Source organism: Salmo salar, chromosome ssa01 (assembly GCF_905237065.1).
Source record: "Salmo salar chromosome ssa01, Ssal_v3.1, whole genome shotgun sequence".
Classification (NCBI taxonomy): domain Eukaryota; kingdom Metazoa; phylum Chordata; class Actinopteri; order Salmoniformes; family Salmonidae; genus Salmo; species Salmo salar.
The window spans coordinates 29,725,558-29,753,220 of NC_059442.1; the positions used below are offsets into that span (position 1 = coordinate 29,725,558).

A 27,663-nucleotide genomic window follows, 5' to 3' on the forward strand; every position below is an offset into this window, starting at 1 on the left:
TTGTAATATGGTTTATGTTAATTATATAATCGATATATTTTATATATTTTACTTTCTTGTTTACATTAGGTGTATGAAAGGACAGTACCCCTAGCTTCCAGATGGGATGTTTGATTCAGACCTAGAGTCAGCAGGTGTACTACTGTCACGTGTCTTTGAACCAAAGACTAACTCATTTAGAATTCTACAGCAACATCCACCTTTGAAAACGTATCAGCAGTCTCTGGCGTGAACAACATATGAAACATGAAGAAAGCAATAACTGCAGAACAGATAACAGAATGGTTTACATTAGGGACCCAGTTTGCTAACATTCTAATCACGGATGAAGTTCCAAAAGAAGTAAAGTTAGAGGAGTCATCAATACAGAGGTGAGTTCAGTTGGCTAGCTAGCTAACGTTAGCTAGCAAAATGTAGATGGAATTGCTAGCTAACGTTAGCTAGCTTACACATGTCCCCTTGCACCATAGACGGTACAGTCTGCCTGTAGTAACCAGGTTTCCCTCCAACCGTTTTTATGCTATTAAAGTACGTCAGATAAAAAAATGCATTGACAGGCCAGATGGAAACAAACATTTTCGGGAAACTTCAAATCTCGAAAAAAGAAAATTTGCTAGACAAGGTGGGATATTGTTGTCTCTAAATAGAATTATGATAGAAATGTAGGTGGGGGAAAAAATTCTATTTTTTATTTTTTTTAGCAAATATTGATAGAATAACCATATCGAAGTAAATTTGGAGTCACGTGAGGACGCGTGGTCCTCTCACTAGATGTATCGGGAAAAGCATGCAGTTTCAGGCTACATATTAAATACATTTAATTTTACAGAGTGGTGAAAGTGCAAGGTGATGAGTTTAATGCACATTTTAATAAATATCGAGGGTCTTATTCAGGTGACATGATCATCGATGATTGGCTGCCGCGCTTGTCCATAATCTCATAATGTAGGCTATACATGCGCTCTAGAGCGTTATGTACGTGCTGTTGTCTAGAACACACAAGCTATATAACCCACATTCTTTTGAGAACCATCAGTAGAGTTAAATGCGATGCAAACACATTTCACTTGTATTTTTTTATTCGGTACTTGGGAATTGAACCACACAATGTATTTCTATGTGCACTACGTCATTACGCACAGGCTTTTAGCGGCAACAGTACCGTTTGGTAGAACAATCTGTTGGGAATCTGTTGCCAATTGGATGGAACCTAGAAACTTTCACACTTGTTGGCTGGCTAGCTAACATATGAAAGGAACTTTGCTTTAGTTAGGTACATAGCTAGCTACATATTTTTCAGTAAATATTAGCATTATTTAGCTACTACAGTAATACTAACACAGTAAAGTAGCTAACTAGCCAGGTGCCAAAATTCCTAGGAACGGGTTGATTTATTAAATCAGTGCAAATTAAGTAGCTTTCTAAATTACAGTAGTAGCTAGAGTAACTGAGTAGTCTATTGAGATGCACCCCTAGTCCAGTTAGCTAGCAGTATCTATTGTTGTATGTATGAATCTGCCCCCATGCAAGTGCTGGTCCAGGGCTAGATTTTGTTGCAGTCCCATTAATTAAAATGAATCTGTAACATATTTTTTTAAGATGACAACTCTTTCAGTCATGACCTAACAAGGATAGAAGCTAGTAAGGTCATGAGTTGGGTACTACTTTACCAGCCCACCCGCTCTCACAGTGGGGTGCTGTAGGCCTCTGTGGAGTTGTGTGGCACTGGGTAGTAGTAGGGAAGGTCCCAGACCCTATGGGCAGTGAAAGGATAAGAGCCTCTCATGGTACGGTCCACATAGCCAGAGATGGTTGGGATCTCTTCTCTCTGGGGCTCACCACAGTTGGGCACAGTAGGTGTGACAAATCCCTGCTTCATTTGGTATCGGTTGGTCCAGGCCTCCATTGGCCCAAGGAGTTCTGGCTGCGGCATGTGATCCTCCTCTTCTTCCCCTTCCTCTTTGTTGAGGAAGTCTCTCAGCACCTGCTTGAAGACGTACACCAGTTCCCAGGGCAGGATCTTGTTGCTGGCCAGCACGTCACGGAACCTGAGAATGAGATAGTGGGTTAATAAACTATTTAACTATTATCCATAATAATGAAACTGTTTGGGCTTTCAATTATCCATTAGGCCTAGCTGACCAAATGATGCTGAAACTATTTCATCAAAGTATCATGTATTGTGTGAGGTGATAAGGCTGAGGTCGTATTTATGCGTCCGCTCCAATCTCTAGTTGTCAGGAGGACATTTTGCAAAGAAGACAAAATAAATGCAGTGAAAGAGTCACACCAAATAATATTTCCGGAATAATCGGGCGATCTTGTTACTGTTGTGATGTGATTATGCAAACAGCCACCCCTGAAGAGGAGTGGAACAACATTCCACAGGCCACAATCATCAGCCTGATCAACTCTATGTGAAGGAGATGTTACTCTGCATGAGGCAAATGGTGGTCACAACAGATACTGACTGGTTTTCTGACCCACGCCTGTACCTTTAAAAACAAGGTTATCTGTGAAATCCATAGAGTAGGGCCTAATTAATATATTTCAATTGACTGATTTCTTTATATGAACTGTACCTCAATAAAATCTTTGAAATTGTTGCATTTTCATTTTTGTTCAGTATAATTTACATTCATTTTTACTAGACCCATGGTGGATTTAAAGGTTATTTAAAGTATGATTCCTCAGTTAGCCCCTCAGAAATACCAAATTCAGTCTGTTCATACAAATCTCACCATCACTGTAAAATGTTGGGGTTTGTGTTTTTATTTTAATAGGGATATGATACTGCTAATGGAAAGCTCTTTCCCTGTGGGTTGTTTTTGCTGTGCTCAGCCCCATAGGGTCCCCTTCACCTTTGCATGATCACACCCCATGTAACCTACTTCTGTGACAATAACACAAAGTGGCTTCCCTGGCAGCTTTGCTCTACCCCCCTCTCTTTGAGAGTCTTGTCTCTTTTGCCTATTGTCATCCTGGTGTGGGGGCAGTGGCTATTTTGGACACATTTTGCTAATATGAAAAGGGTACTGAATGAAGAGTGGTGTACGATGTACCTGGAGAGCACCGTAGCGGTGTGCATAGGGTGGATCTGGGCACACAAGTGCTCCAGCTGGCGGTGCTCCGATGCGGGGATCAGTGTGCGTAACCTGGGGTAGCTCTGGAGCCAGTGGGGGTATCCCGTGGTGTTGTGGGCCAGCTTGTGTTCCTGCTCCACCTCCCGCGCCATGCACTCCCTCTCCTCAACGTGCCACAGCAGCTCCCTGATCAGTGTGCAGCTGGGTGACACCCCTGTGGACGCCCCCTCATCCTGCGCCTTTTCTCTTTCAGCACGCGACCATTTCATCCAGCTGAACAGGGGCATGGCGGAGGAGTGCTGTGGTTACTGCAATGAGAAGAGAAAAAAAGTATTTTACATCTGAAGCAAAAGTATTGACACTGCTGCCACGAGTGACAAGGAATAACCCCCTGTTCTCCCGAAGTCTGTTTTAACAGAACAATTCAAAGGATTGCAATTGTACTATTGACTGATCTGCACTCGTTGAAGACTCACCTTTTTTGAAAGTGAGAAATGGATCACCTCCACACAAGCTGATCCCTGGTCCCTGACTCTCTGTCATCATCAGTGTTTGATTTGCCTTCAGTGGCATTCTCACTCAGGTGAGGATGCCCAGGTGTGGGTGTGTAGTAATCTCCTCAGACTGATTGTTCTCTCTGTACCTCACACCTGAGCTACACACAGATTTGACAGCCTGGGGTCACAGGTCATGCTACGTGAACAGAGCACGCAGTGCTGTATACTTGGCAGCAATGTCTTAAAGCACAAGAAAAATAGTTTGTTTTGTTATTAAACCTGCCTGTCCTAGCTAATTTCTTCAAATAATGCAATTGAGATTCCTGATTCGTGCCTATTGTCTAGATGAGTGCTTTTTTTATTGTTGGAACTTTCTGATCATTGCAAATAGCCTATGTAATGAGAAAAGAGGAAAAAAAGCCATTGCGTGGTTGATACTTACTGTTGAATGCTGCAATGATGAGCCAGATGTAGACAGAGTGATCTAGAGAGATCAACGCAGGCGTCTCACAGAGTACCATCTCCAGGACTCTGTCTCCTTGGGTCTGCCCGTGAGGTCTTCATTCTCTGGTTCTGACTGGACTCTGCTATCCGTCTGTAAGCAAAGAAATGGTCCTCTTTCTCCTCTCTATACTGCGTATTTGTCCTCTTCACTCGTCCCTGTTCTCCTGCCCTCTGAACTGTTTCCAGCAGAGTTACTCACTGTTCTCCTCTGACTCAGTGCTGTCTCCTCTCCTTTCACCTCACTCTCCTTTGTGCTGCTTTGTTGTAAGGTCAGCTGCTTTGTGGTTAGATGCTGAAGTGCGTGTGTAAGTCAGTCAACGCGTGTGCATATAAATGTGTGTGTGAGCTGCTCCCAGCTCTGACAGTGTGTCTGCCTGCTGTGTAGATAAAGTCCTCCTCTTGCCCAGAGAGAAGCTGAGATGACTGGGACTGCTCTCCCTGCCACACTGCCCCAGGCCTGACTGGCCCAGCCACGGAATGAGAGGAGTGGGAGAGATGAAGGGGAGGGCGAGCAAGAGACAGAGGAATGTTAGAAACCGAGCAAGTAGTGAAAGGGGGATTTCAGTGGAGAGGGAGGGTGATGTGAGGGGAGAAGGTAGTTCAGAAAGAGCAAGGGGGAGAACTATTTGACTTGACGAAGACTAATTAGCATTATTCACATAGCGTTACTTATTCACAGTGACAAAGCCACATTATCACCACTCACTACTAGTGTGCTTGCTGAGACAAAACATGCGTGTTTTTTCCAAGCCATTTTCAGACTGGATTCTTCACACGTCTGTTGCCCTGGAGATGGCTTTGGTTTGTGTATTTGAATATGAGCCGAATGTGAAGAGCCTGTTGCTGTTTAATAGTAGACCAATGGGGGGCGCTTTGTTTGACCTACCTTTTTTCCCTTTGATGCTTAATTGCTTGTGTGTGTGTGTTTACACTGAAATGTCAGGCTTTCGATTTGACATATATATATTTTTAATTTTAATTTAATTTAATTTAAAAAAATTCTTCTTTATAGCCCTGCAAAAGCTCCCCAACAGCAGGGCAGTCCAAACAGGGATGACTCAGATGGGGGACTGAGGAACAAGACAGGAAAGCCTGACTTTTTGGCGAGTGAGTTACACATTTATATAATCTTCTAATTAATTTGGCTTCCAATTGGATGCCTTTTGTTCCTCAACAATGAAGAAAGCCATTGAGCAAACCTTTCTGTGTTACCTCAATCTCTCCAACTCTAGGTGTACCTCCACCTCCATTGGCCACTTATGAGTACCCCAGCTTGCCCATCACAAAAAATAGACAGGAGGTAAAATAGTTTAGTAGCCTCACGCACACATTCAAACTGACACACACATGCATGCTTTTGTTCCTCCTGCCATGCCAGGATATTTTCAGGTCATAGACTTGGTCATGAGCAACAGTTCCTCAGGTCATAACACTACTCAAGGTTTTACAGTGTGCTTCAGATGAGCTCTGATTCTATCTGATGGAGCCATGAGCGCCACGAGAGGGGGAATAGCCCACTGAATGTCTTCATGTGCACACAAGTAGGGCCATTAGTGAAGAGATGTGTGTTTCAGACTTTCATTTCATATTCAGATTCTCATGTAAAAGTCTACAAGAGCAAAATCTGAATGTTTTAATGTTATTGTGATTTTGTGAATATAAAAAAACAGATTTATTATATACTATAATTTAGATTGTTGAATCATATATTGTGTTCATCTTTAAATGGCTACAATATGTTCTTTCATTCCCTCTATTGAGTTCGATGTGCAGTTCTGTGTTTGTGTATTTCCAGCTCATCTCTCTGATTGAAAACAACTCAGTGGTGATCATCCGTGGAGCCACAGGCAGTGGGAAGACTACCATGCTGCCCCAGTTCATCCTGGACTACTACAGCGAGAAGAATGCCCCTTGTAACCTCGTGGTCACCCAGCCTCGCAAAATAGGCGCCAGCAGCATCGCCCGATGGGTCGCCAGAGAGCGCAAGTGCACCCTGGGTAGTCTGGTTGGATACCAGGTTAGTGACACAGACACCTTGTTGATGATACCATTTTGATATATATATATATATATATATATATATATCCCAAAAAACACATGACCATGCGTAGTATGTTACAAAGTCTGATTTGCGTGCACATCCCTTCGTGGAAAGAAGATGGAGAAAAAGGTTGCAGAAAACAGAATTGAGTGTTCATGTTTCATAACAAGGGGCAGTGTATTGAGTCTTGCATCTCCAGCGATATTATTACCCCTTGATGAAGCTCCGTACAAAAAGGCCATTTGAAGTTTCTCTTGCAGAGGGAGGAGTGGGGTGGACACTTCCATGCTGGACTGTTTCCAGGCTGCCTAGTTGCTCTGTTTCCAGCTCTGAAACAGGAGACACAGTCTAGTTATAACTCCCTGGTCCTCCTCTGTCTGCTCTGCTGCGGTTTGCAGAAGCGGTGATGTCACTGTTAGGCAGACAGTGAGTGAGGAGTGAGACTGATGGGCTGACCTGATGAACACCTAAGTGCTTGAATCCGGGCCTTGAGGATGTATGGAGAGTAACAGAGCATTATCCACTTTCACAGTGACCTTCCCATGACACTCCTGCCATGAGGGAGGGCTGTTTTTGTACATTCCTCTGAGCATCGGCTTTGTCTGACTGTCCTAAGGGTAGTGTGATGGATGTTTACAGTGCTTTCTATCTCTGTCTTTCGTTTCTTCCTGAGAGTTTTGTGAAAGTCTTGCCTGAGTTTGTACTTGGATTTGAGTAGCAGGACATGAGAGCGAACTCCTCAGGGAGAAGAAATGTTAGGACGGGCAATTTGTCTGATCTCTGAGAGTTTGTGTGCTGAATTTGTTGTGGAGGTGAGTTGTTCAACAGAATGTTTGACATCACATAGCTAGATAGATAGATAAATACCTACAGCTACAGTAGATTTAGAATCCTCACGTCTGCCTTTAGGCTTTAATGGTCTGTGTATTTCTGTGCTTGTGTGTGAAAATGTACTTCTCTGTTTGTTTCAGGTGGGCCTGGAGAAGATGGTCACTGAACACACAAGACTCATCTACATGACCACTGGGGTGCTGCTGCAGAAACTGGTCGGAGCAAAGAGTCTGACTGAGTACTCCCACATCTTCATAGATGAGGTAACTGACACTCAGACTGGTCATCATTTCAAAGTAGTCATTTTGAATTTGATACCAGGTTTAGTATCACGATACTAAAACGATACCAAAAAAAAGGTATATTAGCCAAAGTCACAAAATGGCACTTGATCCAGACAGATAAACTAATCTACTGCTCTGTTCAATCATTGGTCATCTTTTGAGTTCAATTTCATTCAAAAAAATGTATGTCAACATTTTTCAGAGATGGCCATGTATTAGTTAGTTAAACAATCATACAATCAATTTGACTTTGGTAAAAACAATCTAACTACTTAACAACTTAATGGTAATCAGTTATTTCAATGGTAAATCTCTAATGATAAACTGGGTAAATCAAGATGTATCCTAGGCCTATTCACAATACAGGTGAATGCATATTCAATAGGACTGTGTGCATGCATTGAGTTTTTGAGCTTGTTTGGCTGATTTCATGGGGGTACAGGTGACAATCTGTTTCACTTCCATTTTGGACTCATTTTATTGTACTGATCAACAACATTTGCATAGAACTGTCAGCCCTATTCACACACGCTTAGGCAATAGATCATCTTTGGCTGATGGAGAGATGTGACGGAGAGACCAATTTAAGTGAATTAATAACGTTTTTGGTGGCAATCAGCTTTGAAATCAGCATATTTAGCTTTATGGTTTGCATATTATTAACAAAGTACAAGGGTAATGAATTGATGTTAGCCTCAGCTGTAAGCTAGCAATGAAAGTCTTACCATAGATTTTTAAGACAATTTAAGTAAAAACTGTAACTAGGCCACTCAGGAACATTCAATGTTGTCTTAGTAAGAAACTTGGTAAGCAATATATATTTGGCCTTGTTTTAGGCAATTGTCCTGCTGAAATATGAATTTGTCTCCCAGTGTCTGTTGGAAAGCAGGCTGAACCATGTTTTCCTCTGGGATTTGCCTGTGTTTAGCTCTATTCCATTTCCTTTTATCCCCCAAATAACTCCCTAGTCCTTGACGATGACAAGCATACCCATAACATGATGCAGCCACCGTCATGCTTGAAAAAAGGAAGAGTAATGTGTTGTTGGATTTGCCCCAAACATAACGCTTTGTATTCAGGACAAAAATGTGTCTTCTCCAAATGTTTTGCAGTATTACTTCAGTGCCTTATTGTAAACAGGATACAGGTTTTGGAATATTTTTATTCTGTACTGGCTTCCTTCTTTTCACTCTGTCATTTAGGTTAGTATTGTGGAGTAAGTATAATGTTGTTGATCCATCCTCAGTATTCTCCTATCACAGCCATTAAACTCTAATTGTTTTAAATTCACCATTGGCCTCATGGTGAAACCCTAATCGGTTTCCTTCCTCCGCTGGGCAACGGAGTTAGGAAGGGCACCTGTATCTTTTGTAGTGACTGGTTGTATTGATACACCATCCAAAGTGTAATTAATACCTTCACCATCCTCAAAGGGATATTCAATGTCTGCTCTTTTGTTTTTACCCATCTACCAATTGGTACCCTTCTTTGCGAGGCATTGGAAAACTCCCTGGTCTTTGTGGTTGAATCCGTGCTTGAAATTCACTCCTGGACTGAGGGACCTTACAATTATCTGTATGTGTGGGGTACAGAGATGGGGTAGTAATTTAAAAATCATGTTAAACACTATTATTGCATACAGAGTCCATGCAACTTATGTGACTTGTTAAGCATATTTTTACTCCTTCATTTATTTAGACTTGCCATAACAAAGGGGTTGAATACTTATTGACTCAACACATTTCAGCTTTTCATCTTTTATTAATATGTAAAATTCTCAAAAAAAACTAACATTTCTACTTACACATGGGTTATTGTGTGGAGGCCAGTGGCAAACATTCTAAATGTAATCCATTTGAAATTCAGGCTGTAACACAACAAAATGTGGAAAAAGTCAAGGGGAGTGAATACTTTCCGAGTGCACTGTATAAAGAGAAGAGGAGCTACCGGTATCTTACTGCATTGTAAAGTGTTCTGTGCAGCATGAGTGGGGAGCTAACATGAGGTGAACCCCGACTCCCAGTGCAGGCTACTAGTAATGAGTAAGTGGACATCGGCTACGCTGATAGACAGAGTTTGTGAGACACATTTGACAGAAGTACCGAAAGTAACAACAATTCTAGACACTATTTCAAAGTAGTCTACAGATATGACTTGACTGGTAATGATGATGTCCTATCTGGCGTACATTGTCTCTTAGTACCCAGTAACATCATTCTAGCTGAAGGTGAGTAACATCTTTTTACCATGGCAGAGGATGAGCCAGTCAGTAAGCAGGGTGGTTCTGTATGTTTCAGGTCCATGAGCGGACAGAGGAGCTGGACTTCCTTCTGTTGGTTGTGAGGAAGCTCCTCCATTCCAACTCTCGTTTCATCAAGGTGAGCCCACGCTTCTCATCCCACGCTTCTCATCTCAGCACTCACCACCATGTGATCCTAAACCGTACTGACTGAACAGACACACACCGCCTCCCTTCCCCCTTTATGCAGGTCATCCTCATGTCAGCCACCATCAACTGCAGGGAGTTTGCAGAGTACTTTGGCACCCCTATCCGCAGCCAGATGAACCCAGCCTATGTGTTTGAGGTGGAGGGGGCTCCCTACGCCATCGAGGAGTTCTACCTGGATGACCTCTGCAGCCTGATTCCCTACAGAGTGAGAGGGGGAGCGCCAAGCCTAGTCTGGGGGTGTAGCTGGTACTCATGGTTTAGACTAACCTAACACTGTCTATTAACTATCAGGTGGATACCCGTCGTCCAGATGACCCTTACATCACTGTGGAGATGTACAACGTGGCTGTCAGCCTTATCCAGAGCTTTGACGAGCTAGAGGCCAAAGATCAGAGGTGAGGGGTCAACCGCTTTACTCTTCATCTTAGCTCGCTTGATAAATAAACCACTCGTTCACTATTTATTAATTACCGTTGACTTAGTTGTCCTGGTGTGTTTGTGTATCTCAGCAGTAGGACTGCGAGGGAGGGAGGCCTGTCTCTGCCAGACCGGGGCAGTGTGCTGGTGTTCCTCCCTGGTCTGGGTGAGATCCACTACATGCAGGAGGCTTTGTCCAAGCTGGTGCGCAAGAGGTGGGTGCTGTGTGTGTACATGTGCACTTTCAGTGGTGGCGTCTCTGGAGCGTGACTATGGTAGAGTGTCCGGTGCATAGTAGAAACTTGATGGGGCTGTTATGGTGTATGTTTCAGGCTGCAGGTGTACCCTCTCCACTCCTCTGTCACTCTGGAGGAGCAGAATGGGGTGTTTCTGGTGCCTGTCCCAGGATACAGGAAGGTAACTATCACACCACAACCCAGTCTACTGAATAGGACTTCTAGAACGCAAAGTGTTTTTGATGTTTTGTCTCTGTCTCAACAGATCATCCTCTCCACCAACATAGCAGAGAGCTCTGTTACGGTCCCAGATGTCAAATATGGTGTGTGTTTTCATAATGTTTACAGACCTTCCTTGCTATATGTCCGTACTGTATTCACTCCACATGTCTGAGTTTGTGACGTATTCCTGTTGACAGTGATTGATTTCTGTCTGGCACGACACATGGTCTGTGACAAAGAGACCCGTTACCAGTCCCTCCGCCTCACCTGGGCCTCCAAGACCAACTGCAACCAGCGTAGAGGTACAGTACAGCAGGGTTTCTGGGGCCCCTCCCCCCTGGGTGCACATTTAGTTTTTTGCCCTAGCACTACACAGCTGATTCAAATAATCAAAGCTTGATGATGAATTGGTTATTTGAATCTGCTGTGTAGTGCTAGGGCAAAAACCAAACCCTGCACCCAGGGTAGAATTAGAATTGCCACTGAGGATTTGTGACTCACGTCTCTTCTGTCCCTCTCAGGCAGGGCTGGGCGAGTGTCTAAGGGCTACTGTTACCGGCTGGTGACCAAGGAGTTCTGGAGGAATGAGATCCCAGACTATGTGGTTCCTGAGATGGTGGTAAGAGAGTCGAACATTAGGTCAGCCATGATGGCAAAGAACCAAGCTCATAACTATGATCGACAGTATGATGTTTAACAACTGCAAACTTGATGGATTTATTTGTTGATGTATTGATGCACTGTATGTGATTACTGAAAGACTAGGCATGCTACTCTACTAGACCTACATTGAGTGTACAAAACATTAGGAACACCTGCTTTTTCCATGACTGACCAGGTGAAAGTTATGATTCCTTATTAATGTCACTTGTTAAATCCACTTCAATCAGTGTAGATGAAGGGGAGGAGACACTTGAGACATGGATTGTGTATGTGTGCCATTCAGAGGGTACCTTTGAACAGGCTATGGTAGTAGGTGCCAGGCGCACCGGTTTGTGTCAAGAACTGCAACGCTGCTGGATTTTTCACGCTCAACAGTTTCCCGTGTGTATCAAGAATGGTCCCACCACCCAAAGCACATCCAGCCAACTTGACACAACTGTGGGAAGCATTGGAATCAACATGGGCCAGCATCCCTGTTTAATGCTTTCGACACCTTGTAGAGTCCATGCCCTGACAAATTGAGGCTGTTCTGAGGGCAAAATGGGGTGCAACTCAATATTAGGAAGGTGTTCCTAAAGTTTTGTACACTCAGTGTATGAAACTTATATTTTATTCTGACTATTCCCAGCGTGCCCCCCTGGCCAACATCATGCTGAAGGTGAAGCTTCTGGACATGGGGGACCCCCGCTCCCTCCTCTCCACTGCTCTCTCACCCCCCCACCTCAATGACATTGAGAGGACCATACTCCAGCTCAAAGAGGTACTTCACTGTGGACCTTATCACAAACAACCATTGAAGTCATTGGATTCCTGTATTTGTGGAGAGGTTTCCAATAAGAATCGTAGATACCACGTTGCTGAACACCCAAATCTGTCACTGTGTGTTTGTGATGTTGCAGTGGTTTCCTAACATTGGTTCTGCTGTGTCAGGACCTCTACGTCAGCTAGCATTAGCTCTGTCAGGGGTGTTTGTGTGTGTGTTTGTCAGCTGTGACTTAGCGGGGCGTAAAGCTAGCATTAGCTCTGTCAGGGGTGTTTGTGTGTGTGTTTGTCAGCTGTGACTTAGCGGGGCGTAAAGCTAGCATTAGCTCTGTCAGGGGTGTTTGTGTGTGTGTTTGTCAGCTTGATTTAGCGGGGCGTAAAGTGTTTTGATTAAGTCTGTGTATGTGCTGTGGATGGGCTCTTTAGCTGGAAGGATTGATGGACAGAGCCATTTTTGTATTTTTTATGACTATTTTTGACTGTGTGTGTGATGGTTAAGTATTCTTGTAGTCAGTTGTTATTATTGAAGTAATGATAATTGTCATGACGTGTGTGTGTGTGTGTGTGTGTGTGTGTGTGTGTGTGTGTGTGTGTGAGGTGTAGATGGGTGCACTGTCTGTGGGGAACGATGGTCAAAGCCAGAAGCGTTTTGATGGAGAACTGACGTTTCTGGGTCGGATCCTGGCTCACCTGCCTGTGGACCTGCACCTAGGGAAGATGATCGTGCTCGGCCACGTCTTTGGCTGTCTGGAGGAGTGCCTCATCATAGGTCAGTGGGGTCTGTGGTTTCTGTTTTGTCTGTAGGTGTGTGTTCAGGCCACGACTCCTCAACCTGTCTCTCTCCCTTAGCCGCCTCTCTGTCTCTGAAGAGCTTCTTTGCCATGCCCTCCCTGCAGCAGCTGGCAGGGTACAGGTGAGTCAGCACTTGAAAATGTATTTTCTCTCATACAGCAAAAAATATATAATTACACTTCTACAATATCTACCTCGTCACTGCCATTTGAGTTATTGTCTGCTGTAAGACTGTCATCCCTGTCCTCTCTTAAATGTTTGAATATTCAGGAGCAAGCTGTCGTTCGCACACGGTGTGCAGAGTGATTCCATTGCTTTTGTCAACGCATTCAAGGCTTGGCACACGTCCAGAAGCAAAGGAGAGTTGAGGCACCCAAAGGTGAGAACATTTACAGTTGAAGTCGGAAGTTTACATGCACTTAGGTTGGAGTCATTAAAACTCGTTTTTCAACCATTCCCCAAATTTCTTGTTAACAAACTGTAGTTTTGGCAAGAGGGTTAGGACATCTACTTTGTGCATGACACAAGTAATTTTTCCAACAATTGTTTACAGACAGATTATTTCACTTATAATTCACTGTATCACAATTCCAGTGGGTCAGAAGTTTACATACACTAAGTTGACTGTGCCTTTAAACAGCTTGGAAAATTCCAGAAAATGATGTCATGGCTTTAGAAGCTTCTGATAGGCTAATTGACATCATTTGAGTCAATTGGAGGTTTACCTGTGGATGTATTTCAAGGCCTACCTTGAACTCAGTGCCTCTTTGCTTGACATCATGGGAAAATCAAAATAAATCAACCAAGACCTCAGAAAAACAATTGTAGACCTCCACAAGTCTGGTTCATCCTTGGGAGCAATTTCCAAATGCCTGAAGGTACCACGTTCATCTGTTCAAACAATAGTATGCAAGTATAAACACCATGGGACCGCGCAGCCATCATACCGCTCAGGAAGGAGACGCGTTCTGTCTCTTAGAGATGAATGTACTTTGGTGCGAAAAGTGCAAATCAATCCCAAAACAACAGCAAAGGACCTTGTGAAGATGCTGGAGGAAACGGGTACAAAATTATATATAGCCACAGTAAAACGAGTCCTATATCAACATAACCTGAAAGGCCGCTTAGCAAGGAAGAAGCCACTGCTTCAAACCCGCCATAAAAAAAAAACAGACTACAGTTTGCAACTGCACATGGGGACAAAGATTGTACTTTTTGGAGAAATGTCCTCTGGTCTGATGAAACAAAAATAGAACTGTTTGGCCATAATAACCATCATTATGTTTGGAGGAAAAAGGGGGAGGCTTGCAAGCCGAAGAACATCATCCCAACCGTGAAGCACGGGGGTGGCAGCATCATGTTGTAGGGGTGCTTTGCTGCAGGAGGGACTGGTGCACTTCACAAATAGATGGCATCATGAGGGAGGAAAATGATGTGGATATATTGAAGCAACATCTCAAGACATCAGTCAGGAAGTTAAAGATTGGTCGCGAATGGGTCTTCCAAATGGACAATGACTCCAAGCATACTTCCAAAGTTGTGGCAAAATGGCTTAAGGACATAAAAGTCAATGTATTGGAGTGGCCATCTCAAAGCCCTGACCTCAATCCAATAGAAAATTTGTCGGCAGAACTGAAAAAGTGTGTGCGAGCAAGGAGGCCTACAAACCTGACTCCGTTACACCAGCTTTGTCAGGAGGAATGGGTCAAAATTCACCCAACTTATTGTGGGAAGCTTGTGGAAGGCTTCCAGAAATGTTTAACCCAAGTTAAACAACTCAAAGGCAATGCTACCAAATACGAATTGAGTTTGTGAACTTCTGACCCACTGGGAATGTGATGAAAGAAATAAAAGCTGAAATAAATAATTCTCTCTACTATTATTCTGACATTTCACATTCTTAAAATAAAGTGGTGATCCTAACTGACCTAAGACAGGGAATTGTTACTAGGATTAAATGTCAGGAATTGTGAAACTGAGTTTAAATGTATTTGGCTAAGGTGTATGTAAACTTACGACTTGAACTGTAGATCGTTATGTTACATCAATTAACTTTAAACATGGATAATACATAGACGTGTATGTAATAAAGGAGGTTCCTAAAGACATTAGACAAAGGTCCAATATCTTGCTGAGTAAGGTGTGTGTGTGTGTGTGTGTGTTTTTTTTTCTTCCTGCCAGTCCGAGCTGGAGTGGGGCAAGGAGAACTGCATCCAGATCAAGAGGATCAGAGAGGTATAGAGACCAGCATTTCACGAAACACACACCAGGTGACCCCAGTCTCTGACCTGACCCTGCCTCTCTGTGACCCCCAGGTGGCCGAGCTCTATGAGGACCTGAAGGAGAGAGTGTCCCAGTTCAACATGCATGTGATTGAGAACCCAGCGCCAATGGACTACTCCAGCCTTCACAAGCAGAGGTTCATCCTGCAGGTGAGACTGAGGCACATGCCAGTATTCTGGAGCTCTACACCTTACTTCCAACGTAAAGCTATATGGTTATTATTATGACACTATAATATTATCTGTTGTACCTATCCCTGCTATTCAGAATATCATTCGGAAGTGCAAACACTGTAGCCCCTGTCTATTTGATTGAATTTCCTCTTCTCTTTATACAGTGCCTTCAGAAAGTATTCATACCCCTTGACTTATTCCACATTTTGTGTTACAGCCTGAATTGGAAATTGATTAAATAGATTTTTTTTTTCAGCCATCTACACACAATACCCATAATGATAAAAGGCTAACATGGTTTTAGAAATGTTAGCTAATTTATTGAAAATAAAATCCGGAAATGTCTCATTTAGGTAAGTATTCACACCCCTTTGCTATGACACTCCAAATTGAGCTCCGGTGCATCCAATTTCCTTTGATCGTCCTTGAGATGTCACTACTTGATTTGAGTCCACCGGTGGCCAATTAAATAGTTTGGACATGATTTAGAAAGAAACACATCTGTCTATATAAGGTCCCAAAGTTGACAGTGCATGTCAGAGCAGAAACTATACCATGAAGTCTAAGGAACTGTCTAGAACGCCGAGATAGAATTGTGATGAGGCATATATCTGGGGAAGGGTATAACATTTCTAGAGTGTTGAAAGTTTCCAACAGTGGTCTCCATTATCTGCCTAGAGCTGGCCGTCTGACCAAACTGAGCAATCGAGCAAGAAAGACCTTGGTCAGGGAAGTCACCAAGAATCCAAAGACCACTCTGACAGAACTACAGAGTTCCTTGGCTGAGATGGGAGAACCTGACAGAAGGTCTCTACAGCACTTCACCAATCTGGGCTTTATGGGAGAGTGGCCAGACGGAATCCACTCCTGAGAAAAGGCACATGACAGCACGCCTGGAGTTTGAAAAACGGCATGTGAAAGACTGAAAGCATATCTGCAGGGAAGAATGGGGGGAAATGACAAAATCCAGATGTGCAAAGCTGATATAGACATACCCAAGACCACTCAAAGCTGATATAGACATACCCAAGACCACTCAAAGCTGATATAGACATACCCAAGACCACTCAAAGCTGATATAGACATACCCAAGACCACTCAAAGCTGATATAGACATACCCAAGACCACTCAAAGCTGATATAGACATACCCAAGACCACTCAAAGCTGATATAGACATACCCAAGACCACTCAAAGCTGTAATCGCCACCAAAGGGGCTTCTAAAAAGTATTGACTCGGGTGTGAATACTTATGTGAATATGTTATTTAATTTTAAATACATTTGCAAAAATGTAAATAAAAAAACATGTTTTCATTTTGTCATTATGGGCTATTGTTTGTAGATTGGTGAAAACATATATTTGAATCCAGGCTGTAACACAAGAAAATGTAGAATAAGTCGAGGGGTATGGATACTTTCTGAAGGCACTCCATCTTTCAGGTGGTTATCGCTGGTGCCTACTACCCTAACTACTTTTCTCAAGGGGAAATGGATGAAGAGCTGGCCTCCAAAGACCTGTCAGGCCATGATCCCAAAAAAACTGTGCTGGTATGATGCCATTACCCCCTATCCCTGATTTATCAAATTCCTATACTTTCATGAACAGTGTTTGTATGTCGTGAATGCTAGACCACTGCCATGCTCTTTGATTGTCTCGTCTCAGGTGAGGAACCTGCCCCCCTACAGTTTCCTGTACTACAAGCAGCTGCAGTCCCTGTTCCGCCAGTGTGGCCAGGTCAAGTCCATAGCCTTCGATGGATCCAGGTAACAAACAGATCAAACCTCCGCTCGACTTAGAATAACTCATCATGTTACCTGTTTCATAGATAGATACTTCATAGATGTTTTGACCTAAATGGTCTTCCATAGCTTATAGAATGCCCATAGTCCATTGGTAAGACAGATAAACATTTGTTGTGTGTTCCTTCAGAGGGCATGTAGAGTTCTACCGGACGACAACCCGGGGGTCGGGGGTGCTCCCTGAGGTGTTACTGGCCCTCCTCCTGGCCCACCAGAGGCATCCTCTGGACCTGTTTGTGCATCCCAGTGACGAGGTGGAGAACTTTGCGGGGAACAGGACCATCTGCCACATGCGATACGCTCGGTAGGGAGCCTATACATCCTTCTCACACTACTAATCCACTCAGCTGGTACGCTCGGTAGGGAGCCTATACATCCTTCTCACACTACTAATCCACTCAGCTGGTACGCTCGGTAGGGAGCCTATACATCCTTCTCACACTACTAATCCACTCAGCTGGTACGCTCGGTAGGGAGCCTATACATCCTTCTCACACTACTAATCCACTCAGCTGGTACGCTCGGTAGGGAGCCTATACATCCTTCTCACACTACTAATCCACTCAGCTGGTACGCTCGGTAGGGAGCCTATACATCCTTCTCACACTACTAATCCACTCAGCTGGGCTTTTAATCCTCGTTTGCTACAAAATACAGTTTGCTGCATGGGGGTAACATCATCTAACCTCAACTTCGCAAGAGGAATGCATTTAGCGGAGTGAAAGTCATTCAGACAGTTGATGTATAGGTAATGCCAGCTCTGGCTCAGGGCCAAATGCCTCTTCAGGAAGGTGGAGGTCCTGTTAGTGGTCATCTGGGTTTGGGGGGAGTGGGCTTTGTCCGTAACCCTGCAGGTCTGCACCCCTCCACACTGGGCCTTGATGTAACCTGACATGCTTGCACTCTGGCTGACCCTTTACAGCCATCACACAGCCTCTGAGAGGGTAGATTTAGGCCGAGTCAGACCCTCTCCCTCCTCCTCACACACATTTACAGACAGTGCTATCATGAGTGAGTTACAGTCAGTTAGGTCAGTCCCATAGACTCCCTAATACAATGATGCAGCTCAGTGACTTTGACTGTTACACTAGCACTGTGTTCCCCCTTTGAGGGATCCTCCAGGCTTTTTAAGCATAATTCATTCTGTCCTGTGGTTTTCAGTGTGAATGTGGACTTCCAGAACAACTCGGTCTACCCAGTGGGGTTGCTGAGCAGCACCATCGACCCAGACAAGCTGCCCTCTAACCCCATCTTCATGGTCAACATCACAGAGGTTAGTCAGATTGAGACTCCTCTTTCAGTCAACTTTCTGGGACTTGTTTTTGTGTTAATAAGTAATCTGGTGACGATTCTATCTAGAGGAACTGATAGACTGCACAGTCTGTAGTGGAGGTGGTAACCAAGCATGCCTCCTTCATCTTGGCTCCCTAGGTGGTGGAGGTGGGCCACTTCTGGGGCTTCCAGGCGGACGATGCCAGCATGGAGAAGCAGCGCCATCTGACAGCGGAGATTAATTCTCATGAGCTGTGTCCACTTCCTGTCTCCCTCTACCCAAACCTGCTGTGCCTGGCACCTTTCTCAGAGGGCGACGAGCAGGGCCTCTACTACCGTGCCAAGATCCTGCATGTCTGCGGCAGCTCTGTGGAGGTACAAGCACATGCTCACTAAGCTCACTAGTACACACAATCACTCCCAGGTTGATTACAGTTGCAGTTTTAGTGGATGAACCATGTAAAGTATATGTGCGTTCTGAACGTTCAAGGTTTTCTTTCTGGACTTTGGAAACACCACTCTGGTGTCGTGTAGCTGCCTGAGGAAGCTACCTGCTGATATCATGGCCCACCCATTCCAGGTACAGCTACAGCGTTTTATTTAGGCAAAATGGTAAACATCTTTGGGCCACTTCCTAATCAGGAAAGTTGATCTAGTATCCCTATATTCTGGTATGACTTTGTCCTGTATTCTGTTAGGATTGTGCTCTGCCCTGTCTCCTCAGGCCCAGGAGTTCCAGATCTCTGGGATGCGTCCATCGGCCCAGTCCATGATCCTTGGGGACCAGTGGAGCAGCCGCGCCCGCAACCGCTTCATCACGTTGGTGAACGGCCACCCGCTCATAGTCTCCCTGTTCTCCATCCTACACGGCGTCATGCGCGTGGAGCTGCTCATCAACACCGACACGGTCACCTCCAGCGTGGCTGACATCATGATGCAGGAGGGACACGCCATCAAGGCCGAGGAGAGCTTTGAGTCCAAGGTACCTCAAACACAGGCCAGCTTTCTGTCTGTCTTCACTGCAGCTTCTAGGATGTTGTGCTCATGGGGAATAATTGTTCAGTTATAGTATTCCTGTCAGGCTTGGCTATAAACATAAATCATTTAGTGTTTCCTAGCTGTCCAGCAGTAGAAACAAAGGCTGTGACCCTGACAGTGCTGTGTGGTTGTGTGTCTTGCAGCAGATCCACGACGTGCTGGTGTCTCTGTACAAAGACCTGCAGGACGGCACCTTCACTCCCAACGCTACCAGCAGCTCCTGGAAGACTAGCAAGGAGGAGGAGAAGCAGCTAATTGACAGCCTGCTCCAGTCCTTTGCCAAGACCAGCCAGTCCTCTCTGAAGAGCAAGGCGAGAACACTAGCCAAGTGGCTGACTCACATTTCATAGACTGCTACTGTGTTCAATAGACTGCCTGTCTGGTTAAACCAGGAGGTGCTGGTAGTTGTTCACCACAAGAGGGTGTCATTGTCTTTCTGCCTTTTGCCTGCCTCCTGTCCAGAGGGTGGAGACATTTTGGTAGTACGTGAGCTGGTGTACATTTTGTTCTACGGTGTATTAGTGGCTGTGGGCCAGGGCCACACATTCCTCTCAGGAATTCGTGGAACACAATTTGTTTCCGGGGATGTTTTTACTGTTAACAACATGTATTAAATAATTGTGTATGAATGTTAGTGGCTACAGGATGCCCATTGTGTCTTACGGCTCACTGTAAGTAAAGTGTTGCTGATGCTGTTTCCCACAGGTTCGTGTGCATGGCCCATCCAGTCCTCACAAAGTCAACTTCCACAGCTTTAGCAACGTCAGCGACTACAGGTTAGTCAGTGTCACCCAGATCAGGTTAGAGTTTGGCCCAGTGCTGGTGACACTATATACCAGTGCTAATGAATGTGTTAACTCCTTACAGGTCGGTGTTCATAGAGAAGGACAGCATCAACTCTGTTGCGTTGAATGACAGTCCTCAGGACGGCCATCAGCGGATGCTGGTGGCTGGCTCCGTGTCTGTCAGTGCAACAGGTACAGTACTGGGAATGGGATATGATCTGGGACATTAGAATAAGGGTTAGACTATGGGTGTCCAACTAATTTTGCCCTGCGGACTGCATTCGGTCTTCACCGAGGTCTGGAGGGCCACACTCGCCTTCAACATTTTCAAAAAATAGTCCTCTATCCAGCACTTTTGGAATTTTCAATGCTCCCGGACTGTCTAGGTTTCGATAACTGTTGGCAAGCTGGACAGAGTGAAATACACTTGACTATAGCAAACATTAGGAACACCTTCCTAATATTGAGTTGCAGATCCCCCCCTTTGCTCTACGAACAGGATCAATTCGTCAGGGCATGGACTCTACAAGGTGTTGAAAGCGTTCCACAGTGATGCTGGCCCATGTTGACTTCAATGCTTCCCACAGTTGTCAAGTTGGCTGGATGTCCTTTTGGTGGTGGATAAGTCTTGCCACACAGGGAGACTGTTGAGTGTGAAAAACCCAGCAGCGTTGCAGTTCTTGACACAAACCGGTGCACCTGGCACCTACTACCTTACTCCATTCAAAGGCACCCTCTGAATGGTACACATACACAATCCATGTCTCAATTGACTCAAGGCTTAAAAATAAATATTTAACCTGTCTCTTCCCCTTCATCTATACCAGGTATTCCCAAACTACACCAGGTATACCCCCAGGGGTACACCAAATACATGTGATTCACATTTAAAAATATATATTTATTTATTAATATTATTTTTTAGACCTTTTTTTTTTTTTTCTCACATTTTCAAACAGTCCATTTATATTTTCCAACAGGGCTATACATTTTAGGCTTTTTTCTCACCTGAGTAGCCTGTTTGAGAATTTTTTTTTTTTAACCATCTAGTGTTCAGCGAAATAACAACACAATGTCAAATACAGGTAGCCTAGTCAAATAATGAACATCCAATCACATTAACCGTTACTCTCTCGCGGGAATTCCCCTAACGGTCCGTATGTAGCCAAACGTAGCTGCTGCTCATGTTGGTATCTGTACTGATGGCGCTAAAGCCATGACAGGGAGACATAGTGGAGTGGTAACACGCATGCAAGCAGTTGCTCCCAACGCCACTTGGTACACTACAGCATCCACCGGGAGGCTCTTTCTGCCAAGGGAATGCCTGACAGCTTGAAAGATGATTTGACACTACAGTGAAAATGGTTAACTTTGTTAAAGCAAGGATCCTGAACTCTCGTGTATTTTCTGCACTATGCAATGATATGGGCAGCGACCATGTAACGCTTTTACAACATACAGAAAGAAGTGTGCTGGTTATCAAGGTGCAAAGTATTGACACTTTATTATTTTTTTTGAGAGACGAGCGTAAAGTTTTCTTTACTGACCATCATTTTCACTTGTCTGACCACTTGCATGATGACACGTTTCTCACACGACTGGCCTATCTGGGTGATGTTTTATCTCACCTGAATCTAGGATTACAGGGACTCTCCACAACTATATTCAATGTGCTGGACAAAATTGAGGCTATGATTAAGAAGTTGGAGCTCTTCTCTGTCTGCATTAACAAGGACAACACACAGGTCTTTCCGTCATTGTATGTTTTTTTTGTGTGCAAATGAACTCAAGCTTACGGACAATGTCAAATGTGATATAGCGAAGCACCTGAGTGAGCTGGGTGCGCAATTACTTTCCTGAAACGGACGACACAAACAACTGGATTCGTTATCCCTTTCATGCCCTGCCTCCAGTCCACTTACCGATATCTGAACAAGAGAGCCCCATCGAAATTGCAACAAACAGTTCTGTGAAAATGTAATTTAATCAGAAGCCACTGCCAGATTTCTGGATTGTGCTGCGCTCAGAGTATCCTGCCTTGGCAAATCGCGCTGTTAAGACCACGATGCCCTTTGCAACCACGTACCTATGTGAGAGTGGATTCTCAGCCCTCACTAGCATGAAAACTAAATACAGGCACAGACTGTGGAAAATTATTTAAGACTGAAACTCTCTCCAATACAACCCAACACTGCAGAGTTGTGTGCATCCTTTCAAGCACACCCTTCTCATTAACCTGTGGTGAGTTATTCACAATTTAATAAACAAATAAGGTTTTATATGTAAGATGGTTAAATAAAGAGGAAAATTATTTATTATTTGTGCCCTGGTCCAATAAGAGCTCTTTGTCACTTCCCACTCATTCTTATGTTTAATAAATGTATCTTATAGTGTGTGTGTGGCAGGCTTACAGTGATGGCAAAAAACTACATTTGAGAGTGCGCTGACCCTGGTGCTAAATGGGGTACGCAGCTGGAGGTTGAATGTTTGAAGGGGTACGGGACTATAAAAAGTTTGGGAACCACTGATCTACACTGATTTGAAGTGGATTTAAAAAGTGACATCAATAAGGGATCTAGGGCTGTCCCCAACGGATAAAAAATCTTAGTCGACAAAGTCATCTGTTCTTTTGACCAATCAATTGCTCGACATTTTTAAATGTGTATTTTTCCATATATAGACACACTGTGTTTTTAATAAAATCAACTATATGCAATGAGCTTGTCTGATGCTTTAAGCTTACGGTTTGATGCCTCAAGATGTCGCCAGAGTTCTAGATAACCAGAAGGGGAAAAAATGTAACCTGACCCAGCTGATTCTACCATCATGCTCCTGAAATTTCTGGTAATAGGCTACACGAGGAGTCGGCAACCTTACTCATGTGCAATGCCAATTTATCTAACCTTTTCTACCGATCTGCGTTCCAGTTATGGTTTTCATATGCACATCTTCGTGAAACAGTTTCATTTTATAATAACGTCTTTATCTCAAAATCATTGTAATTTGATAAATCAAATGTCTATCCAAATGAAAATGATACTAACCTAAAAAGTTACTTTATTGGCAACAAATAAAAACATTGCAGCCTGCAGGTATATCCTGATTTAAAAAATATATATATATCCTCATTACCGGCCGTGACTGGGAGTCCCGTAGGGCGGCGCACAATTGGCCCAGCATAGTCCGTGTTAGGGAAGAGTTTGGCCACGGCGGCTTTATTTGGCTCATCGCGCTCTAGCAACTCATTGTGGCGGGCCGGGCGACTGCAGGCTGACATTGGTCATCAGTTTCCTCAGACACATTGGTGCAGCTGGCTTCCGGGTTAAGCAAGCGGGTGTTAAGAAGCTCTGTTTGGCGGGTCTAGCTTCGGAGGACGCATGACTCAACCTTCGCCTCTCCCAAGCCCATTGGGGAGTTGCAGCGATGAGACAAGATCGTAATCACAACATTGGGGAGAAAAGGGGGGTAAAAATTACAAAGAAAAATACAATTACAAAAAACCCTTTACTCAGTACTTTGTTGAAGCACCTTAGGCAGCGATTATAGCCTTGAGTCTTCAAGCTTGGCACACCTGTATTTGGGGCGCTTCTCCCATTCTTTCCTGCAGATCCTCTCAAGCTCTGTCGGGTTGGATGGGTAGCGTTGCTGCACAGAAATGTTCAGGTCTCTCCAGAGATGTTCGATCTGATTCAAGTCCGGGTTCTGGCTGGGCCACTCAAGGTCCCGAAGCCACTCCTGCGTTGTCCTGTTGGAAGGTGAACCTTCGCCCCAGTCTGAGGTCCTGAGCGCTCTGGAAAAGGTTTTCATTGAGGATCTCTCTGTACTTTGCTCCGTTCATCTTTGCCTCGATCCTGACTAGTCACCCAGTCTCTGCCGCTGAAAAACATCCCCACAGCATGATGCTGCCACCATGCTGCTTCACCGAAGGGATGGTGCGAGGTTTCCTCCAGATGTGACGCTTGGCATTCAGTCCAAAGAGTTCAATCTTGGTTTCATCAGACCAGATAATCTTGTTTCTCATGGTCTGGGAGTCTTTAGGTGCCTTTTGGCAAACTCCAAGCGGGCTGTCATGTGCCTTTTACAGAGTGGCTTCCATCTGGCCACTCTACCATAAAGGCCTGATTGGTGGAGGGCTGCAGAGTTGGTTGTCCTTCTGGAAGGTTCTCCCATCTCCAAAGAGGAGCTTTGTCAGAGTGACCATTGGGTTCTTGGTCACCTCCCTGACCAAGGGCCCTTCTCCCCCGATTGCTCAGTTTGGCCAGGCGGCCAGCTCTAGTAAGAGTCTTGTTGGTTCCAAACTTCTTCCATTTAAGAATGATGGAGGCCACTGTGTTCTTGGACATTCAATGCTGCAGAAATGTTTTGGTACCCTTCCCCAGATCTGTGCCTCCACACAATCCTGTCTCGGAGCTCTACGGACAATTCCTTCGACCTCATGGCTTGGTGTTTGCTCTGACATGCACTGTCAACTGTGGGACCTTTTTATATAGACAGGTTTGTGCCTTTCCAAATCATGTCCAATCAATTGAATTTACCACAGGTGGATTCCAATCAAGTTGTAGAAACATCTCAAGGATGATCAATGGAAACAGGATGCACCCGAGCTCAATTTCAAGTCTCATAGTAAAGGGTCTGAATACTTATGTAAATAAGATATTTCCGTTTTTTTATTTTTAATACATTTGCAAAACCTGTCATTATTATGTATTATGTGTAGATTGCTGAGAATTTTGCTTTATTTAATCCATTTTACAGTAAGGCTGTAATGTAACAAAATGAGGATAAAGTCAAGGCGTCTAAATACTCTCTGAAGGCACTGTATATGTATATATCAGTGGAGGCTCCTCAGGGGAGAAAGGGGAGGACCAACCTCAGTGAATTTCATTAAAGAAAAATATGATAAAGTTGTCCTTTTTAGATAAAGCTAAAATAAACATATTCACATGTCACCAAATAATTGATTAAAACATTGTTTTGCAATGGTCTATAGTATCCTCAACAGCACTCTGTAGGGTAGCACCATAGCATAGCCGAAGGACAGCTGGCTTCCGTCTTCCTCTTGGTACATTGACTTCAATGCAAAACCTAGGAGGCTCTTTGTTCTCACCCATCATTCCGTAGACTTACACAGTAATTAGGATGGAGGACATCCTCTGAAGTTATCATATCAGAGCTCTTGCAGCATGAACTGACATGTTGTTCACCCAATCGAAGGATCCGAGAATGAATCTAGTACTGAAAGCATAAGCTACACCTAGCTAGCATTGCAGTGCATAAAATGTGGTGAGAAGTTGACTCATGCCAAGAGTGTGCAAAGCTGTCATCAAGGCAAAGGGTGGCTACTTTAAAGAATCTCAAATATAAAATATATTTTGATTTGTTTAACACTTTTTTTGGTTACTACATGATTCCATATGTGTTATTTCATATTTTTGATGTCTTCACTATTATTCTACAATGTAGAAAATTAGTAAAAAATAAAGAAAACCCCTTGAATGAGTAGGTGTGTCCAAACCTTTGACTAGGTGTGTGTGTGTGTGTGTGTGTGTGTGTTTAGTCGAGCAATAACACAATCTCGATCAACCAACAGCCTAACGACCAAACAATCGACCAGTCGACTAATTGGGGTCAGGCCTAAAGGGATCATGGCAAGAGCAGGTGTTCTTAATGTTTTGTCCATAATTTCTACACCGATTTGATTTTAGTCATTTCCATGTCGATTGCGATAGTTTTCCCATCCAATTTTTTGAACCACCCACGGGCTCGCTGTTAGTTTAGACCCTACCAGAAATGTACATTTGTCTTTGTCATAACAGTAAGATGCATATATGTGTGTGCTGATCTAGGTGCACAGATTCTACTGAAGGAGACCACATTGATGCCTCACATCCACGGCCTGCCTGCACTCATCACCATGCTCTTCACCCCTGCCATAGAGCTACGGTCAGTCTGCTTGGTGATGGTACACTCATCACATTTAATCAAATTACCTACCGTACCTTTTATAGGGAATGTATTTTAGGGAATGTCAAAGGGAATGTGAGATCTTATAGGGAATGTAAAATGATGGGCGGTTCTTATTAAATGTTAACATAAATCATTTGTCATATTCACCTCAAATCATGCATTTAGTCATAAAGGTCTGTTAATGTAACTTTGCCTGTTCTCTGCAGCACCAACGAGGAGAGGACCAGCTACACTGGTGCCCTCTGTGGTCTGGGGTGGAACGTCCAGTCTCAGGCAGCTGCCCTGCCTGAACATGACATGGAGCTCGCCTTTGATGTCAAATTCGATGTAGAGGACATCACCGAGGTAGCTAACACCCATATAGTTCCACATAGACCCTTCATATCCATATGTATCGTGTTTTAAAACTTTCTTCAACTTTCCACATATAATCAGTGTGTTTTGTGTTGGATCAGATCAATGCGTTGCGTGGTGCCATTAACCGTCTGGTTTGTGAGGGGCCCAACGGTCCTCTGCACCTGGGGCCTGACAGGATCAACACCCTGCAGGAGGACTGCCGCGAACGCCTCGTCAGTCTGTTTATAAAGTCACCCCCTCGAGAAGACCTTGTTCCTGTGTACCATGAGGAACCAAAGCAATGGAACCAGGTATGGCTTGAATTCATGGTGTAATGTTAGTTTTCCCCACTTTTACAGAGCGTAAGGTCCATACTTAATCATTTCTAGTGTTAAAACAATTGATGTTGAGCTTGTATGGTGTGACCATGTTGTGTACAGGTGGATCCCAGTCAGAAGATGGAGATTGTCCAAAAGGAAGATGGAAAGAGCAAAGGGGTCCTGTTTCAGCTACACCCCGTCACACTGCTCAACATATGAGACCATTCTAAAGCAGCATGCTGTCCTGTTTTCACCTCCACTCTTATGTTTTACAAGATTCTTGCTTATGGTAACCCTCAGGAGGGACAATCTCTTTTGATAATTCTTATTTAAATATTTTGTTGTTGTTGCAATTGTTATGACTCATTTTACTTAAGGTCCTGCCATGCTTCTCTGTCCTGTGTTATGTTGTTCAGCTAGTGTAATTATACTTTCCAAACACTTATCCTTTTCTATTTTGATAATTAGTGATGTTTAAAACAATAAATGGCATTACCTTTTTTTATTTTTATAAATTAGTCTGAAGGTATGGTGCTGGTTTCAGTTTGGTACTGTACTTACAAAAATACACATTTGAGTGCTTACAACAGATGAGACTTGTCTGTCACTGTCCATTCAAACTCAGGAATAGTCCGTCAGAGTAACCTAACAGCCAAGTGAAATTTGTCACCTCAGCATACTGACATGAAAGGGTCTTCTGTGCCAGAAGGAATCAACGTGTATTTATAGAATGTCATTTCAAATCCCTTTGGAGATTTTCCAAGTGTTGTATGCACTGTGTACCCTATGAAACATGAACCCCTCATATGTCCTCTTATTTCTAACACAAGACTAGACTGTCCTAGTCAAATGAAACAGTTTTGTCTTGGACCCCATTTTCAGTAAAGCGTCTGAAAAACTATAACA

General features: G+C 43.9%; 2 protein-coding genes across 3 annotated transcripts; one reads left to right on the forward strand and one right to left on the reverse strand.

The window, feature by feature from the left end:
* Positions 1–123: 123 nt before the first annotated feature.
* Positions 124–27,633, forward strand: LOC106598466 (ATP-dependent RNA helicase TDRD9). The gene is made up of 33 exons (XM_045716409.1): positions 124–371; positions 5,097–5,191; positions 5,317–5,384; positions 5,880–6,101; positions 7,097–7,219; positions 9,538–9,618; positions 9,730–9,894; positions 9,981–10,084; positions 10,199–10,321; positions 10,439–10,523; positions 10,608–10,665; positions 10,762–10,866; positions 11,086–11,183; positions 11,856–11,987; positions 12,593–12,758; positions 12,839–12,902; positions 13,052–13,160; positions 14,963–15,016; positions 15,097–15,213; positions 16,680–16,787; positions 16,903–17,003; positions 17,170–17,343; positions 18,201–18,312; positions 18,471–18,686; positions 18,802–18,891; positions 19,036–19,293; positions 19,493–19,660; positions 20,055–20,125; positions 20,217–20,326; positions 25,981–26,077; positions 26,308–26,446; positions 26,557–26,748; positions 26,878–27,633. Exons 1-33 carry the CDS (start codon positions 247–249, stop codon positions 26,974–26,976), a joined length of 4,029 nt encoding a protein of 1,342 aa, XP_045572365.1. The 5' UTR covers positions 124–246; the 3' UTR covers positions 26,977–27,633.
* Positions 1,062–4,548, reverse strand: LOC106598610 (retinal degeneration 3 like). 2 transcript variants are annotated; one of them, XM_014189649.2, is made up of 3 exons: positions 4,023–4,548; positions 3,063–3,391; positions 1,062–2,048 (listed from the first exon to the last, which is right to left on the reverse strand). In XM_014189649.2, the coding sequence occupies exons 2-3, from the start codon at positions 3,368–3,370 to the stop codon at positions 1,685–1,687; spliced, it is 672 nt and encodes a 223-aa protein (XP_014045124.1). In that variant the 5' UTR covers positions 3,371–3,391; positions 4,023–4,548; the 3' UTR covers positions 1,062–1,684. The 2 variants fall into 2 exon arrangements, with proteins under 2 accessions (XP_014045124.1, XP_045572414.1); XM_045716458.1 differs by lacking the exon at positions 4,023–4,548 and adding an exon at positions 3,560–3,765.
* Positions 27,634–27,663: the final 30 nt, after the last annotated feature.